We start from the raw sequence: 19,953 nt of genomic DNA, 5'->3' as shown, positions 1-19,953 counted from the left end.
TGGAGTGCAGTGGCGTGATCTCGGCTCACTGCAACCTCCACCTCCTGGGTTCAAGCAATTCTCCTGCCTCAGCCTCCCGAGTAGGTGGGACTACAGGCGCACGCCACCATGCCCAGCTAATTTTTGTATTTTTAGTAGAGATGGGGTTTCACCATGTTGACCAGGATGGTCTTGATCTCTTAACCTTGTGATCCACCTGCCCCAGCCTCCCAGAGTGCTGGGATTACAGGCGCACGCCACCATGCCCAGCTAATTTTTGTATTTTTAGTAGAGTCTGGGTTTCACCATATTGACCAGGATGGTCTTGATCCCTTAACCTTGTGATCCACCTGCCTCGGCCTCCCAGAGTGCTGGGATTATAGGTGTGAGCCACCGCGCCTGGCCGAATTGAAAATATTTTAAGTAAAAAATGCATTTATTACACCTACTAAGGGTCACAGCTTAATATAACGTACCTTAAGCGTGCTCAGAACACTTATATTAGCCTACAATTGGGCAAAATCATCTAGCACACCTGTTTTATAATAAAATTATTGAATATGTCATGTGCCATATATTACTAGCCTGGGAAAAGATCAAAGTTCAAAGTATGAAGAAATTATCGCAGTTTAACACCATTATAAAGTTGAATCATCGTAAGTCAGAGACATCTCTGTCTTTAAAGATGCAACAATAATACTTGCCAGTCAGCCGTTTAGTGGAAATAGGGGAAGCTAGGAGGCAATGGGATTTTTTCCTTAGAACTGAAGTATGTTGTTTAGGCAGTAAATTATTCCTGATTGTAGCTCAGGTGCAGGAAGGAATGAAGAGCAATGAAAATTTATAAAAAAGTCGGGGCAGGGCACGATGCTTATACCTGTAATCCCAGCAATTTGGGAGGCCAAGGTGGGTGGATCACAAGGTCAGGAGTTTGAGACCAGCTGGTCTCGAATGGTGAAGCCCCGTGTCTACTAAAAATACAAAAATTAGCCGGTATTGGTGGCGGGTGCCTGCAGTCCCCGCTACTTGGGAGACTCAGGCAGGAGAATTGCTTGAACCCAGGAGGTGGAGGTTGCAGTGAACCAGGATCGTGCCACTGACTCCAGCCTAGGTGACAGAGCAAGACTCTGTCTAAAATAAAATAAAATAAAATAAAAGTCATTGAATCTAAATGAATATTAACTAAATTAGACAAAGTTAAAAGTAACTTTTATGGTTTAAATAGAACTTTTTAGGCTGACACACCTGTAATCGCAGCACTTTGGGAGGCCAAGGCAAGTGGATCACCTGAGGTCAGGAATTTGAGACCAGATTAGCCAACATGGTGAAACCCTGTCTCTACTAAAAATATAAAAATCAGCTGAGCATGGTGGTGGGCACCTGTATGTAATCTCGTTACTCAGGAGGCTGAGGCAGGAGGCAGAAGTTGCAATGAACCAAGATTGTGCTGTTGTACTCCACTCTGGGTGATAGAGCGAGACTCCATCTCAAAAAAATAAAAAAAAATTAAATAAAAACAGACACTACTTACTGTTTAACTAGAACTAAAATACATGACAATAATAGCATATAAATCAGGAGTAAATAGAATTTAATATATTCTAAGATCTTTGTATTAAATGATAAGTTACGGAGATACTATTTCTGTTAGTGGTAAGTTAAGGATACATGTTTTCTAGCATTGCCAAAAATAGTAAAAGAATATAAAACTTTGGAAAAGGTAATAGAGAGGATAAGTAAAGTAAAAACACTCAAACGGTCCAGAAGAAAGCCAGAAATAAAAGAAATGCCATGAAAGTCAGACAAAGAACAAGTAATAAGATGTTTGATTTATTCTCACAAATACAGAGATTGCATTAAATATAATTGATTCATTGCTCCTACTAGAAGCTATAATACAAAACTAAACTGATTGTTGCTTATGAGAGACATTTTAAATATAAGTATATAGAAAGATTAAAAGGCTGGGTGAAGATTTAGCAGTCCTTATAAAAAAAAGTAGTTATAACTATATTAATATCACATTTCAAGCATTACTAGAGATAAAAAGGAGTATTTAACAATGCTACCCTTTAGAATGCTAAAGGGTTTCCTGGGAAGTGTACAGTCCGAAATTTATAAGTATCTGATAGCATAACCTTGAAATATATAAGCAAAAATGAATAAAATACATTTGCAATCGTAGTATAATGTTTTAACATATCTTGCTGACTTGCTGATAGAGTAAGTGTTCAAAAAGCTGGTAAGGATATAGAAGATTTAAAATATCTAGATGATAGTGCGTTTGTGGACATCCATCTCTGACTATCCTTCAGATCAGAATGTCAGTTTCTTGTCCTTAGACCTGAAACCTTATCAATTAAGGATATAGAATATTTAAAAATCAAATATATAACTGATATGCATAGAACACTGCATCAACTTCTGCAGAATGTACCTTTTTTTTTTCAAGTTTGGATGGAATATTCACAAAATTTGTTCATATCCTGGACCATAAAGCAAAAGTCAAATTTCCAAGGATGACAGGTTTTAATACTATAATAAAATAATACCTGAAACCAATAAGTAAAAGATAACTAAAAATTACTTATATGATTAAAAATTAAGAAATAATATTTTAAATAGTCTAGAAGTTGAACGTACTTAATGAACATGTTACATATTAAAACTGTGGGATATGGCTAAAGCCATACTTAGGGGAACATTTTATAGCTCTTAGAAGATTTTTGTTGAAAATTAGTGATCCCTGTCAACAGTTGGGAAAAAAGCCAGCAAACGAAATCAGAGGTAAGTAGAAAAAATGAAATAATACCAATAAAAGAGGAAATTAATAAAAGTGAAAACAAGTATACCGTGGGAGCGGATCAACCAAACCAAAAGTAAATCTTTCAAAGGGCTAATACTATTGATGAACCCCTCAAAGAATTCATCTGAGAGAGAGAGACAGAGAGGGATATAAATAACCAAACGCATGGTAAAAGCTTTTCCATCTGTATTACCCTATCCCTGTTATTTTCTGCAAGATGAATAAATTGTTATTTTTGTTTTTGGTTTTTCTAGGAGGAATATAGAACCGAAGGTATCAGCTGGCACAACATAGATTATATTGATAATACCTGCTGCATAAATCTTATTAGCAAAAAACCAACAGGACTGCTTCATCTTTTGGATGAAGAAAGCAAGTGAGTGTAATTTTCGATTTTGTTATTGGCTGTTTTGGCTTTTTATGTCTTTTTAAGTTTAAACTTTTTTCTTACATTACCAAATAAAGAGCCAAAGGTTTTTTTGTGTGTACAATTTTTTTAATCTGTGTATGTTTCTAGGTAATTAGGATGGACTTCATTACTTGAGTTCATTTTTTTAAAGTTCTTCTAGATTTGTTCAATACACTTTGATGTTAAACTTGCTGACTTCTTTTTTTTTGGTCACGTGTTTCTTTCTTTGTAAATTGAGTTTTATATATGCGATATGTTTTCAGTTTTCATGTTTAGCAGAAAAGAATATCGTGATAGACTGAATGTGGTGGCTTACGCCTGTAGTCTCAGCACTTTGGGATGCCAAGGCATGTGGACTTCGAGACCAGCCTGGCCAACATGGCAAAATCCCATCTGTACTAAAAATACAAAAATTAGCTGAGAATGGTGGCACACACCTGTAATCCCAGGTACTCAGGAGACTGAGACTTGAGAATCGCTTGAACCCAGGAGGCAGAGGTTGCAGTGAGCCAAGATGGCGCCACTGCACTATAGTCCAGCCTGGGTGACAGAGCAAGACTCGTGTTTCCAAACAAAACAAAACAAGAATGTTATGGTAGATTAGTAATGTCTATCATGATCATGTTTGGAAGTGGCAACATCTGCCAATTATTTACTATTCCTCATTAACACTGTTCAATATAACAGTTAAATACATGCTTCAGAAATAAGCTTCAGGTAGCATTCTTCAGGATATTCTCAACAATCTATAAAATATAGTTAATTATCCTAAGAGATGGCAAATCTAGAATTGGAGAAACCGAGATGAGGAGGTTGTGAGGTTTTTTTATGACTCTTAAGTAAAAAATTTAGAAACAATTTGTTTACCTGATTTCTAGTTTAATGTAATCCTCATTAAACAGGATGGAAAGTATTGGGGATTTGCTGTTAGAGGTAAGATAATTGTATAAGGTTGTAAAATAAAAAACTAGCAGAAAGAAGACTGCTCACAGTTTAGAGTCACTGTAACCTACTCTATCACTAGTCAGCTTCCGTTAATCTAAAGGAATTAAAATGCTGTTAACACAAGTAAAAAGTACCTTAATTTTCTGTCCAGAATTTTGTAAAAGTTTCTTGCATTACTGTGTGTGCCCCAACATAATTATTATCTCATAAAATTATCAGGTTAGTCATTCACTGTTTGTATACCTTACCTCTGGTATATCTTTAGTTGGGAAGGCTTTATAGGTAATTTTGATACTCAGTGTTGGAAACCATTGTGGTTGATAATGGAATGATAAGCAGTTATTTTGGTTTGAGGAATTTTGTAGTAACAAAAAAAGGGTTTAAGAAACAAACCAAGAACAAAGATTATATAAGTAGGAAATGGGGTACCTAAGATTCAAACCTGTCCGGTGTTTCTGACTAATAAGGTTGTGCTTTGAATTATTATATTGATTTCCTGTACTATTTAGGTGTTAGAGTCAGTAGTGTAGGATTTGTATCCCATTTTCATAACTACTGTTATAGGAAAACTCTCAAACCATGTTTTTTGTCTACTCTCACACCACAATCAACATATAAGACTTCTGTGACCAACTGTGTGTGGTGTTTTTCCCCACTAACAAGCAGTCGACACCAACTGGGCATCCTTTAATTCAGATTTGATACTGTCTACCTGGAGGTAACATCAGATCCCACAGATTGAGGGCTTAGTTCCCAAAACTGCACCCCACCACACCTTCAGACACCAACCAAATAGTCCATGCCTCCAGAACTTCTGACCAACCAGCTTCTCCTTGAGTTCAATTAATTTGCCAGAGTGGCTTGCAGAACTGAGGGAAACACTCATATTTATGCCAGTGTATTGTAAAGGATGTTGCAAACTAAACAATGAGGAGATGCATAGGATGAGGTGTGAGGTAAGGAGCACAGAGCCTCCATATCCTCCCTGGGTGTACCACCCTCCAAGAAACTCCCACATGTTCAGCTATTTGGAAGCTCTCCAAATGCTTTTTTTCGGGTTTTTTTTTTAATGCAGGCTTCATTACATAGGCGTTATTGACAACTATGTAGACATGTGATTGGACAAAAAGAGTACGATATCATACTAATAGACTGGGAAACCCAGTAAGGCCTGTTTGTCCAGATTCTTCTTGGTCTTTCTGTGCAGCATTCTTTCCTTCAGAGTAATGGGGCAGGACTCTTTCTGGAATGAGGGTCTTTTGAACCACAATCAGATTAGAGGCCTGCATTTGGCAGGTAAAAGATAGACAGGAGAAGGTTAGAGAGAGAGAGAGAGATTCTGTTTCCTGAGGCCTGCTTCCGAGACTTAAAGCATCCCAACATTATAACAAAAGATGACACCAAGGGCTATGGTAGTTATAAGCCAGGAACCAAGAATGAGAACCTACACACACACACACACACACACACACACACACACACACACACTCTCTCTCTCTCTCTCTCTCTCTCTCTCTCTCTCTCTCTCATTATGTCACAGGCCACAGGCTTTCAAACATGGAACCTTTACATCATCAAAAGAATATGCAACTCAAACATACTGCTACGTTAGTAGAATCCCATTCAGTCATTAGTAATTAGTCCAGTTCATCATCATATTGTATGAGTATATCCCCCAGGGAGAGAACACTCAAGTTTGCAGGCTTCCTTTCAGTCTTGTCAGATTCCAAAAGCAGGAGTAATCTCAGCAAACACAACCTTTCCGTTTCGAGCGTCTTTTATAACTGAGCTAAAAGACGGTGTCATCTCTTGCTCTGAGCTTCTTTAAATGTGTTAATGTTGGATTTCCCTCAATTTATTATCCACTTACTCATATCTTTACCCTCAGCTACTATTCCTCCTCTCCATTAGTTCCCAAACTTTTCCTCCTATGGAAGGTACATGAAGAATTGCCACTGTGCTGGTTTAGATTGCAGACAACAATTCTAGTCTAGCAAGTACCTCCTCCTCAGTCCACTCCCTTTTAGATAGGGTGAATTACATAGGTGCAGAACTACTGAGCTGTTTTTATGGCCAGGAAAAATAGTTACATTCACTCTTAGCACCAATTTTGCTACATGGAGTGAAGGTATAACCCACCCTCATCATGCCCTTAGGAATTTTGACTTAAGATTTAAACATGTAATTACAGTTTCTTGTTTAGAAATCGTCCTTGCTTCCAGCTCCTGTAGTTGCAGCCCTGGTCCTAGGATGACTGCAGCTGATAGGGGAGACAAAAAAAGTTTTTTGTCTTTGAGGTCATCTGGGAAAGAAAAAAAAAGTTATAGTTTTTATACCAGTATACTCCTTCCCTGGCAAGAATTGGATAGTCATACCAGCATCCTCTCCAACCCCTCTTTCCCAGATGAACCAGAAAAATAAGAAAAATCTAGGGGATGCTCCATTAGTCTCACTCATGCTGAGTGTGAGCGGATATTCATACTCATGAAGGCATGCAAGCCAGCCCTTCATTTTTTGATCTTCCCCTGTTTTAGACAGCCAGTATTTTAATTGCCAATTCTATTTCTCCATCAAATTGTTACTCTGAGGAGGATATTTTTTTCCTTTGCTGGACATTGTAGGCTGTACAGTGGGTTTCTTGTTCTGAAAAAATGATGATCATCCAAATCCATGCAGTGTTTTCTATTCTTTTTTTTTTTTAATGACACCCTGAGCATTTGCATTTTCCACTGGGTAAGTAAAGCTCACTTCAGTCAGTGACTATTTGTGTCAATTTGTAGCCCCCCAGGGCTACCCGCATCAGTCTCACTTACCATCTCAGTTCAGGGTCTTCCCACCAGGGAAACTGCCACATAGCCATTGGCAGTCTCAGATTCTCTTGCTGACAAACAGAACAGTTTTTACTGGCATTTTGTGATTGAGAGAAGATGCAAGAGGAATGTCTAGATTCAGCACTTCTCAGCACTGCTGTAGTACCCCCATATCTGCTCATTTCATGGACCCAGGTGACCACATCAAAGGAGCACACAGGGATATCTGCTTGTCAATTCTAGTCACCTTCTGAACCTGGAAAGGGGCTTTTTTTGGTGGGCATTGATATGTTCTACTTTAAGGTACCCCTCAGATTTCCGTAGGGCTGTGTTCCAAATGGCCCTTTTTTTAATAGGCTGGGTTTCCATTGCCCTTCTGCCTGATCATTTGGCCAGGCCATTGGCCAGTGCCCCTGAGTCAGTAAAAACCCAAACACCAGGGCTTCTACCACTCTTCAGTTCTTCCCTCAGTTTTAGGAAATCAGCATGTAATTCAGCCCACCAACCTGATTTGTTTTCACCTTCTTCAATCATAGTAGCCGTCCAAACAGAATGTTGTCCATTTACCTTGGAACTGCCATCCACAAACCAAGCCGTTGTTTGCCAGTCACTTGAGAGCACTGTAGGATCCGGCAGCTCCTCACACAGTTCCAGAGTCAGTCCTAGGGGTAAAGAGGCTCCCTGCTCATGAGTTTCTCCTCCTTGCATCTGCCAGGCAGCATGATTCTGTATAAATCATTTCCATTTTATTATGGAACTCTTCTGTGCACTGCTGTCCTCATGAGAGTGTTTTTCTTCCATCAGCTGGGACAGCATGGGCATTTCAGGTGTCGAGATCATTTTATGACCTTCAGTTTTAGGGATAGCTTCAGTTAATTTCCCATAACAAGATAGTAAGTGCCCCTCCAGTGGAAATTCTCTAGTCCAGAAGTAGTTGTTGCTGGGGGGTGCCCACACGTTTTTGCCATAAGCCCCAGGAAATGTCCACAAAGGGATATCAAATGTAGAGTTTGTTTCTGTCTGCACTCTAGCTTCTTCTGAGTCTACTCTGTGGACCTGAACTTGAACAATCTTATTGGTTCCATTTAGCATGTCCAGTTAATATTGCTTGAAGGGCAGATTTACATGCCTTCTGTTTTATAGCACTGGGTAGGGGGAACATTTCCCAGTCACAAAACATTTAAGTAAAGGAGACTCAGCTTCTTAAAGCCTGTTAAGTATTCCAGTTTTCATAATCCTATGATCTCTGATGTATTTATTTACGTTCTAGTCACAGAAAGTTCTCCACCCATAGACCATTTTACCATTCTTGTGTAAAAGTCTTCGGGTCCTAGCCAGGCATTGGGCCAAGGGACTCTGGCCTCTCTGTCAATTGTTACCTTGATTAACCAGTCTAACCATGGCCCCAGGCAATTTCAGGTGGGATTTCTCATTGTAATCTTTACCTTCTGTCTTTTAACATTTCTCCAAAATTGGGGAAATAGAGCAAACTGGTTGAGGGACCAGAAGGTGCTCCCTTTGATTTATCCAACCTTCAGTAGTGTTGTATTACAAATTTTGTTTTAACCCCATCCATTTCTGTTTTATTCATCCCATTTTTTCAAAACCATATAAAATACTTCTGCCCAGCTAGGGTGAATCTCATGACTCTTTCCCTTTTCCTCTTAGTTTCACCCCTTTAATGTTTTCTTTATTCACCTTATTTCTTTTTTCTTTTTTTGAGACGGAGTTTTGCTCTTGTTACCCAGGCTGGAGTGCAGTGGTGCGATCTCAGCTCACCGCAACCTCTGCCTCCTGGGTTCAAGCAATTCTCCTGCCTCAGCCTCCTGAGTAGCTGGAACTACAGGCGTGCGCCACCATGCCCAGCTAATTTTTGTATTTTTAGTAGAAACGGGGTTTCACCATGTTGACCAGGATGGTCTTGATCTTTTGACCTCATGATCTACCCGTCTCGGTCTCCCAAAGTGCTGGGGATTATAGGTGTGAGCCACTACGCCTGGCCTATTCGCCTTATTTCTTAATAACCATTAAAAAATTTTTATCTTCCTGGGGTAAATCCTTTGAACCCTCCCTTTTGCCTTTTCCCATTAAATTATTAATTAACCTAATATTTTTATTGCAGCTGTAAGACTTATGAGGAGAAGCTGAGACAACAAATTTCATAAGGCTTCTCTAATGGTTGTTCAGTTTGGCAGGGGTATTATCACCTGGGGTGCCCATGTAGAAGGGACCCCCTTAACTATAGCATTTACTGTAATCCGGTAAATGGATAACAGGCACATTGATTGGGCAAATATCCTTATCATTATAAAGCTAGTCTTACATAGCTTGCATATGAACATATTAGCTGCTTCATCTGGGTTGTTCTGCTTAGCATTTCTAGGGAGAGTTAGGCAATCCCCCTTCCCAGAGTGAAAAGATTGTACAGTGGCTTTTATCCAGTCCACTAGGCTGGCTTTTCCCTCAGGAATAACCTCCTGTGTATCTCAGTCGTGTATAGATGTCTGAGCTTGCTTAGTAGTGAGTTGTGTGTCCTGCATCAACCCAGACACACTCGTCCACTGCAGCATTTAAAAGCAAAGCTACTGCCCCTAATGTAGTTACTCTCACAATCCATTTTGGTAAAGGTTCTTAGGAAGCTAATGATACCAATCTACAAAATGGAACTATTCCTTCACACTATGCCCTCCAGTTCAGTAGTTACTTCATTTTGCCCTTCTTCCACATTGACTGCCTTCTAGGTAACCACATGTCTCAGAGGTACTTTGTTGTCCCTGCACAATTCTGTCCTTGCCTCCAAGACTTTGAGGCTAACAGTCTGAGCTCAAACCGATCGAGATCTGAGCTTGATCCAGCTTCAAGGACCAACACAGTACTCTCTTTAAATTTTATTTTAGCTATTATAAATAGCAGTAATTAAGGGATTGAATAGTTCATTTTTTTAAATTAGTTTGCTTTTCATTATGTATCCAGTGAATCAACTCCCCAGGAGTTGGAACCATCTCTAAATTCCACCGATAACTTTTACCTTTAGTAACTGAGAATAGCAGCTATGGCTTCATACCTTGGGCGACCCTGTGGCCACACCAGAACAAAGATTTCTCATCTTCTATCCTTTTATCGTTTCTCTTCCCAAACCACATGTTTCAGTGAGCTAGGGTCTTTCTAGCAAACCTCACTTCTCTCACAGCAATTATTTGGGAAAAACATTCAAACCATGTTTTTCTCTGCTCTCACATCATAACAATCAACATGAAGACCTCTCTGACCAAATGTGTATGGAGTTTTCCCCACTAACAAGCCGTGGACACCAACTGGACGTCCTCTAATTCAGATTTGACGCTATCTGCCTGGAGGTAGCATCAGATCCCACAGATCGAGAATTCAGTCCCCAAAACTGCTGCCCACCCACCTTCAGACACCAGTCAGTAGTTTACTCCTCCAGAACTTCTGACCAATCAGCTTCTCCTTGAGTTCAATTAATTTGCCGGATGGCTTGCAGGACTTAGGGAAACACCTACTTACATTTATCCCCAGTGTATTGTAAAGGATATTGCAAAGGATATAATGAAGAGATGTGTAGGGCAAGGTACTGGGGAAGGAGTACAGAGTATCCATGTCCTTCCTGTGCACACCGCCTTCCAGGAACAGCTACATGTTCAGCTTCTGGAAGCTCTCCAAATGCTGTCCTTTTGGGTTTTTTATGGAGGCTTCATTACATAGACATTACTGACAACTGTGTAGAAATCTGATTGGACCAAAGAGCATGATCTCATACGAATAGACTGAGTGGGAAGCCCAGCAAGGCTTGTCTGTCCAGATTCTTCTTGGCCTCTTGTGCAGCATTCTTTCCTTCAGAATGTGGGGATAGACCCTTTCTGGAATGAGGGTCTTATAACCCACAATCAGATTAAAGGCCTGCCTTGGGCAGGTAAAAGGAGGACAGAAGAGAAGAGAGATTCTATTTCCTGAGGCCTGCTCCTGAGGCCTGAAGCACCCTAACATTATAACAAAAGACTATACCAAGGGCTATAGGAGTTATAAGCCAGGAACCATGGACAAAAACCTAGATATATGTACATACATATATGTATATATATGTTTTACATATTCATACATATAAAATTACAGTATTACCACTGTATATATAAAATCATAACATCAAAACTGAGGTAGTAAAATTACTTTTTTTTTTTTGAGACTGGGTCTTGCTCTGTAGCTCAGGCTAGAATGCAGTGGCATACCTCACGTAGATTTAACCCAATAATGAGAATGACACTTCTTTGCTGTTACCTGAAAGCTACTGGAGTTGAGCCATGTTGCCATAAATTTCAGGGAGATAAATTTTGGCTCAATGAAGAACTTTATAACTATTAGAGCTGATTAGCAGCTGCTTTAACAATTAACATAATTTCCTATTATTATAATTACTTTGCATCACCTGTCAGCTTGTTGTTGTAGGTGGGAGACTGGACTGAATAATCTTTTTATTAGTCAGTCCTGTAGTTATTACTAGTCCTTGTAAAGAATCTCTGTGCTTTAGCATTGCAGAAAATGCAAAGGCATGAAATATTTTTTTCTCTACCATTTACCTGTAAAAAAACTGGATTGAAAATAAAGTCATATTCAGAAGAACTATTTCAGGACTTTATTGAGTATTTTTTCCTCTAAAAATATTTTTTATAGAGAATATATAGTATCAAATATATCCATAGTTGTGTTTTTACTTCATGCAGTGTGTTTGTAGTGCTCCAAGTGTATGGGTTTAAAGTTGGAAGTCTTGGGTTAGCCTTTCTCTACTACTTAATGGCTGTATGATATGGGGCAAGTTATTTAAGCTAGATACTGTAGGATGTAGAGTGGCATTTAGAAAGGAGGAATATTGTGTCAGAGTTACATATGAATAGGATGTTAGGAATATTATCAGTCTTCCTCATAGTATTCAAAGTGTCATCTTCTGTCAGTAGCAGTGGACTACTTTGAATCTTAGAAATGTAGAATCTCAGGCCTTCACTCCGTATCTGTTGAATCAGAATCTACATTTTAACAGTGACTGAAGTTCGGATTAGAGCATTCATTTACAGCAGCATTTTGTGAATCTTGCCTGCTCATAAGAATTTCCTTGGGACTTTGTAAATATCACTGACGTTAGGTCATCCCCCTAATCAGTTAAGTCAGAATTGCAGTAGGTGGGGGCCAGGCATTGGTAGTTTTCAAATCTCTAGAGGTTCTTCTGAGGCTATCTTTGCAGATAGCCTTTGGGGAACACTAGATTAAGAGATTTGATATGAGCAATAGTGAATGATTTTCTTGTGTTCTACATATTTTGGCCTGGTAATGTAATAAGTATCCATAAATGTCTGTTGAATGCAAGAACTTTCCATCTTTTTTAGTTTCAGGTAAAAACTGTTTCCATGTCTATCCTCCTTCCTTTGAAAATTTCTATTTTCCATTTAAAAGTAAGAGAAAATATATCATAAGCTTTTCGATTACTCAGATGATTAGAAGGCAAATAAACCCTGACCTAGAGACAATGAGGTGAGCATCCTGCCTTAAGAGAAGCATACTGCTGTGAAATAGTGAGACATAAGTTTGCAGAGGTTTAGTTAGCCTAGGCTTAGGAGCTTGGTGTCAGTCTTTTTGCCTTGGTGATCTATAAAGTTTTGAGCAGAGGGGGCACATGATTAAAGCACTATTATAGAAAAACTTATTTTGATAATATGCTTCGTGAGACTCTTATAGGAGCTGTGCTACTCTTTTCGAAATAGTAATCCATTGTAAAATGGCTTTAAAGTTTTGGAGTAAGCTAGATGGTGATATTTTGAGGAAGAGATATTATTTGAATACAAAAGTAGGCCAGGGTGACCAGGAAAATACCAGTGTAGGCAACATAAAGTCGATATGTTTAATCCCTAGAGGATGCCTGCTGTTGCTAGATGTTTTTACTAGTTTTATTTAATTCTACTGGCACTGTGATACCTCCTATCTCATCTTGTGAATTAGAGGACCCCTTCTCAAAGAAAGTTACCTAGTTTGCCCCAGGTAACTGATAGAAGGAGTAATCTAAACTATGACTGTCTGATGCCAAAGGTCATTTTCTATATGGTTTGCAATGCATACTATGTAATTAACTATGTTTGTTGTAATTTTGGAATGATTTTTATGCATTGGATTTGTATTAAGCAACATTACAACCTCATGTCACATTTTTCATTATTTTAGCTACCATTAAGTGAAGCTGTTTTCTGAAACTTTCTCCTTTTTCTGTCAATTAGATTTTCTCTATTTGAAATTCTTCCCCAACCTTTAACATCTAGTTCACAATTGCTATGTCTGTGTGAAACTTTTCATTATTCACGTCACTGATTATTTTTTTGTCTTTTGAACTTTTGTATTTCCATATTTCCTATTATGCAGTTACATAGTTTGTGTGATTCCTGGATATTAAGTGCTCAATTGATCAGTACGATCAATGAGTGCAAATAATAATTGGTATAGTAAGAAAATGGCTACTTATCTATGCATGAAGAAACAGGAAATCAGATAATTTTTATGGATTTTTAGGACCTATGAGAATTGAGAGATTATTCTCTTATTTGGAAGTTCTTGGCCCCAAAGAATATATGATTTGGATTTTATTTTCCTTTGGGTTTTACAGTAGTTCAGAACAATGCAATCGAAGCTAAGTATGTAATGAGTTAATTTCTTGATACTGCTATTGCAAAGTGTGAGTATAGCCAAATCAAAACTTTTGATCCCTCAAAATAGTAACACCAATATTTATTACTACTTTTTAGCTTATTATGAGAATCAGATTATAATATGGACAAAAACTTTTGTAAACTGTTACATGTGTAAGATGGCAATGTAATTATAAAGGACTGTAAAATGGACTGTACTAATTACTGCATCTTTCTCATCTTTCTTTAGAGTTATTTTTTCTTTTTTTTTTTTTTTTTAAATTCAGCTTCCCACAGGCTACAAATCAAACATTACTAGACAAGTTTAAGCATCAACATGAAGATAATTCTTACATTGAATTTCCAGCCGTGATGGAGCCTGCGTTCATTATAAAACATTATGCTGGAAAAGTAAAATATGGGGTAAAGGTTAGTAAATTTCTCATTGAATATGCTTACAAGGGCAGAGATGTGTTCTTAAGTATGTCACTGTCCCTGGCACACTACCCTGTTTGTGGAGGTTTTTGATCAGTAATAACTGGAGATATTTTATAAGGATACTACTAAAACTTAGATTCTGCTTGTCAGCACCTTACTGTCTTAGGTAAGGAAATGTTTCTGTTGATTTCTGCCTAGAGATAAACCTGATGTTGTCAGTCCATCCTGATAACCTTTTTAGATCTGAAAGAATTAGATTGCATCTGTATGTCTCAAACTCACTTATTTATCCACGTAATTTGTTGGATTTTTCTCTTCTCTACACTCGTAAGGCTTTCATGTCTCTGTTTACCATTAGGCATTTATGAGTTTGTACTTTTCATGAGTGTATTGATATTCTTAACTTCTATGGAGTGGAATCTTCATAATTTTGTCCATTTCTTGTGTAATTTGTGAGTCTATTACTGTTCAACTACTTGATGTTTAAGCCTGCTATTTAAGGCATTTAACTTCCCAGGTAAGGCAGTGATGATATGGAGAATAATGGAGTAATATGTTTTCTCCCTGGTCTTGAGTTGAGTGTCTTAAGATCATTTATTCATCCATTTATTGATTGATTGATTTAAGAAGTATTTATTCAACACAGAATATGTGTCAGACTCTGTGCTTGGTGTTTGGAATGATCTAATGATAGATATATTCCTGATTCCACACATATACATACATAAGTGCATTTATACATATTTTGTGTGCATATATATGTATATCTGTTTATGTAACATATAGATAAATGGGCTTTGTGTTATAAATAAGTGAATGGGTTCTATGAGAGAAAGTAATAAAATAGTGAATTTTGAATGTGTGAATACATGAACACCTCTCTAAGAAACTTAAATTTTGAGATGACCCGAAATAAATGTTACCTTGATGAGGAGTTCTGAATATTATAGACCATGAGATAGGAAAGAGTTTGATATGTTGAAATAATTGAAAACAGTTAAGTGCAACTAGATTATAATGAACTAAGGCAAGTAACATGAAATGAACTTTGAGAATAGACAGTGGGTTATTCTTCAGGGCTTGTAAGCTAAGTTGAGTTTAGTTTTTATAAAAATTATGTAGCACTGTGATCAATTTTTTTTTTTTTTTTTGAGACAAAGTCTAGCTTTGTCTCCAAGTGCCAGGCTGGAGTGCAGTGGTGCAGTCTCGGCTTACTGCAACCTCCGCCTCCTGGGTTCAAGCAGTTCTCCTGCCTCAGCCTCCCAAGTAGCTGGGACTACAGGCACGTGCCACCACGCCCAGCTAATTTTTGTATTTTTAGTAGAGACAGGGTTTCACTCTGTTGGCCAGGATGGTCTTGATCTCTTGATCTCATGATCTGCCTGCCTCGGCCTCCCAAAGTGCTGGGATTACAGGAGTGAGCCACTGCGCCTGGCCCACTGTGATCATATTTTAGGCAGAGTATTAAAATATTACTCTGCCTAAGCATATTTTAAGCAGAATATTAAAATATTACTTTTAAATTATTTAAAAATACAATGACTTGTAGTTTTAAAAGATTGCATTGATTACCTTGTGGAGAAGAGATAGCAGAGGGTGAGAGTGGAATCTAGGAGATCAGTTAGGTAGCATTTTTTTTAAGTTGAAGTGAAACTAAAGTAAGTAAGTTTTAAGTTAAGTAAGCTGAAGCACTGGAGTGGCAGTAGAGGTTGAAGGGAGATACAGATGATTATGAGATATATTTTTGGAGGTAAACCATCCATAGACTTTATTGATGGACTCTAAATGAGTAAGTGACCTCTGGCTAGAGCTGATGGGTGCTTTGGAGTTACTATGTCCTAAGATGGAAAATACTGGGAGGAATAGATTTTAGAACAGAAATTGTGAATATAGTTTAAAACGTAAAACGAAACAAAAGCTTGAGCTATAGAAAAACTTGAGGATATTTTGCCTACAGTGCACAAATAAAGTATTTAGATTTCTTTCATACCCCTTTCCAGTCAGCTCCCCTCAGAGATTACTACTACTCTAATTTTTATCATTCTTAATTTTACTTTTAATTATATTTTAGATAAATGGAATCATATATATGTGTGTGTGTATATATATATATATGTATATATAGAATATCCCAGGCAAGTGTGTGTATATATATACATCCATGTTATCAGATAGGTTGAAAGTAGAAGGATGGAAAAAAGGATAAGAGCTGGCGTAATTATGTAATTACAGGACAGGCTGGGCATGGTGGCTCACATCTATAACCCTAGCACTTTGGGAGGCTGAGGCAGGTGGATCATCTGAGGTCAGAAATCTGAGACTAGCCTGGCCAACATGGTGAGACTCCATTTCTACTAAAAATGCAAAAATTTGCTCGGTGTGGTGGTGTACACCTGTAATCCCAGCTACTGGGGAGGCTGAGACAGGAGAATCTCTTGAACCTGAGAGGTGAAAGTTGCAGTGAGCTGAGATAGCGCCACTGCACTCAGCCTGGGAAACAAAGTGAGACTGTCTCAAAAAAAAAAAAAAAAAAAAAATTATTGTAGGACAAAATGGACTTTAAGATCAGAAATATTATTAGAGATACAAAGGACATTTTATAATGATAAAAGGGGCCAGTTCAACAGGAAGACATAATCAATAAATACTTTTTTTTTGTTTTGAGACAGAGTCTTGCTTTGTTCTTTCAGCCAGGCTGCAGTGAAGTGGTGTGACCTTGGCTCACTGCAACCTCTGCCCCCACCCCCTTACCCCAATTTCAAGTGATTCTCCTGCCTCAGTCTCCTGAGTAGCTGAGATTACAGGCGCCTGCCACCATACCTGGCTAATTGTTACATTTTTAGTAGAGATGCAGTTTGACCAGAATGGCTTTGAGCTTCTGACAGTTGATCCACCCTCCTCAGCCTCCCAAAGTGCTAGGATTACAGGCATTAGCCACCTTGCTTGGCAAATCACTTGATGATATATGTACCTAATGACTGATTCAAAATATGTAAAGTAAAAACGAAGGAAAAGTAGACCTAGATAAGTCCATCATTATAATTGTAGATTTTTTTCTTCAATATTTTTCTGAGGAAAAAGAAGAAAACTTAAAGAAAAAATTATAGATTTTAATGCCTCTCTTTGTAACTAGCAGAACAAGCAGATGCAAAATCAATACAAACAGCACTGTTAAACAGCTGACCTAATTAACACATCATAAGGATAACTTAGAAAATCATTGGTTATTTAGAAATTAGGCAAAAACTCTTCTGAATAACTTGTGAGTCGAAAAAGAAATCACAATATAAATTACTTCTTATGATAATAAATTGTTGTCCAAGTGTGGTGACTCATGCCTGTAATTCCAGCACTTTGGGAAGCCGAGGTGGGACGATCACCTCGGGTCGGGAGTTTGAGACCAGCCTGACCAACATGGAGAAACCCTGTCTGTACTAAAAATACAAAATAAGCCAAGTGTGGTGGTGCATGCCTATAATGCCGGCTACTCAGGAGGCTGAGGCAGGAGAATCGCTTGAACCCAGGAGGCGGAGGTTGCTGTGATCCGAGATCACGCCTGGGCAACAAGAGCGAAACTCTGTCTAAAAATAAATAAATAAAATAAATTATTAAAATTATAATATGTTATACTGAACATTAATGAAATACAGCATTATCAGAAACTTTTAGGATAGAGTTAAAGAAATGAATATAGGAAAATTTATAACTTTAAATGAATATATCGGAAAGGAAGAAAAGTTGAAAAGTGAATACCTAAGCTTCTTTTTTTTTTTTTTTTGAGACAGAGTCTTGTTCTATCACCCAGACTGGAGTGCAGTCATGGAATCTCAGCTTACTGCAACCTCCACCACCCAGGTTCAAACCGTTCTTGTGCCTCAGCCTCCCGAGTAGCTGGGACTACAGGCTTGTGCCATCATGCCTGGCTAATTTTTGTATTTTCGGTAGAGATGGGGTTTCGCCCTGTTGGCCAGGCTGGTCTCGAACTCCTGGCCTCAAGTGATCTGCCCACCTCGGCCTCCCAGAGTGCTGGGATTATAGGTATGAGCCACCACGCCTGATTGAAAAGTGGTTATCCAGGTTTCTGTGTGAGAAACTAGGAAAAGAAGAGCAAATCACACTCAAAGAAATTAGAGAAAGAGTGTAAAAAGACCAGAAATCAGTGTAATATAATGCAGACATTGAACAAAGAAATCAACAAAGCCAAAAGTTAGTTCCTTATTAAATGTAATAGGAAAATAACTGATGATATAAAAAATTCGTAGATTACAGATACCAGGAATGAAAAAAGAGAACTTTACTACATTCACTACAGATACTAAAAATATATGAATATATTTTTTCAGTAAATTTGAAAACAAAAAAACGGATAAATTCCATTAAAACACACTTTACTGAAACTAACACTAGAATAAATAGAAAAACCTAAAAATTCTGTTGGCTTAGTAATTTGAATCAGTAGTTCAGAACTTTTCCACAAAGGAAATCCCAGGCCCACATGGTTTTACTAGTGAATGCTTCCAAACATTTAAATGTACTACTGGTCTTACATGTTTTCTTTCAGATTAGACATACCCTTTAAGATGTGTTAGTGGATCTCAAGAAATAATAAGAAAAATCTGATCTGGAAATATACATTTGGGCTTCATCATATAGATAGTGCTAATTTAAAATCTTAATTATGGTTCTGGTCTCTTGATATAAGGGGGTTGAGTAAAGAAATGATTGCACAACCAGGCGTGGTGGCTCACGCCTGTAGTCCCAGCACTTTGGGAGGCTGAGGTGGATGGGTCACTTAAGTCCCAGAGTTTAAGAACATCCTGGGCAACATGGCAAGACCTGTTGTCTGCAAAAAATACAAAAAAAATTAGCTGGATGTGGTGGTGTGTGCCTGTAGTCCCAGCTACTTGGGAGGCAGAGGGGGAGAATTCACTTGAGCCCGGCAGGCAGAGGTTGCAGTGAACTGAGATCGTGTCACTGCACTCCAGCCTGGGCAGCAGAGCAAGACCCTGTCTCAAAAGCAAACAAAAAAAAAAAAAAAAAAAAAAAGAGAAATGGATGCACACTATTAAACCCATTTTGAATTTCTGGTATGAACTTAAGGACTTAAAAGGGCGGCACAGGAGGTAAATAGTAAACCACAAAGTATTTTCTTATGGAAACTAGAAGAGAGAATTTTAAGAAGAATGATATGGTCAGTTGATAATGTACTTAGAAATTTAGAAATATGAAGACAGACTATTTCATTTTGAAAATGAAGGCCACTGGTTACTCTCAACACTTGAAAAGAATCCTAGAATTTTAGGTTGTACAGTGTAGTTATTAAAAGGAGTAAGGCAAACTGGTGTTTTTCAGTTCCTGCATTGGTACTTATTGTCTGTTTAACCTTCAGTAAGCTGCTTTACCTTTCTGTTTACTTATCAGTAAATTATGGTTTATGACTGAATCTGCTTTATTGAGTAGTTGCTAGAATTGGATAAAAATAAGTTATGTAAAATACATTAAGGTTATGCCTCACAGCTTGTATGCCATCAGTAGTTATTAGCTGCTGATTATGGTGTAAGAGGTTATTTGGATTTTAATACTCTTATTCAATTTTATTGATTTTTAAAAAAATAATACATAACATTTGCTCTAAGGGTATGTAGGGACAAGCCAAGGACCAAGACTCGTGGTATGTTTCCTGTTTTTTCTTGTTCTCAGCAGAATAAAGAAGAATTAGGAAAGGAAAGCCCTAAAAGTAATAGGATGAGTCCAAGCTGACTTCTGTATATGAGGATAGATGACATAATACTAGGTATGTTTCTCAGAATTCCGAGTTAGAGGTATTCTATGAAGCTGTACCAGCTTGGAGTGATTTACTTACCAAATTTTTAATCCTTCTATTTG

The 19,953-nt window shown here is 37.9% G+C and overlaps 1 protein-coding gene across 9 annotated transcripts in view; it reads left to right on the top strand.

Annotated features, from left to right (window-relative positions):
- MYO9A (myosin IXA) overlaps nucleotides 1-19,953 on the top strand; it is a 274,327-nt gene that overhangs the window by 121,765 nt on the left and 132,609 nt on the right. For all 9 annotated transcript variants that reach the window (XM_032244686.1, XM_032244687.1, XM_032244689.1 and 6 more), the window contains 2 exons: nucleotides 3,040-3,161; nucleotides 13,917-14,058. In XM_032244686.1, coding sequence (XP_032100577.1) covers nucleotides 3,040-3,161; nucleotides 13,917-14,058 — 264 coding nt within the window. The remainder of the gene's footprint in view (nucleotides 1-3,039; nucleotides 3,162-13,916; nucleotides 14,059-19,953) is intronic.

Source organism: Sapajus apella, unplaced genomic scaffold (assembly GCF_009761245.1).
Source record: "Sapajus apella isolate SASKATOON/1434 unplaced genomic scaffold, GSC_monkey_1.0 scaffold55, whole genome shotgun sequence".
Lineage (NCBI taxonomy): Eukaryota > Metazoa > Chordata > Mammalia > Primates > Cebidae > Sapajus > Sapajus apella.
This window is presented reverse-complemented; position numbering and strand designations above follow the sequence as displayed.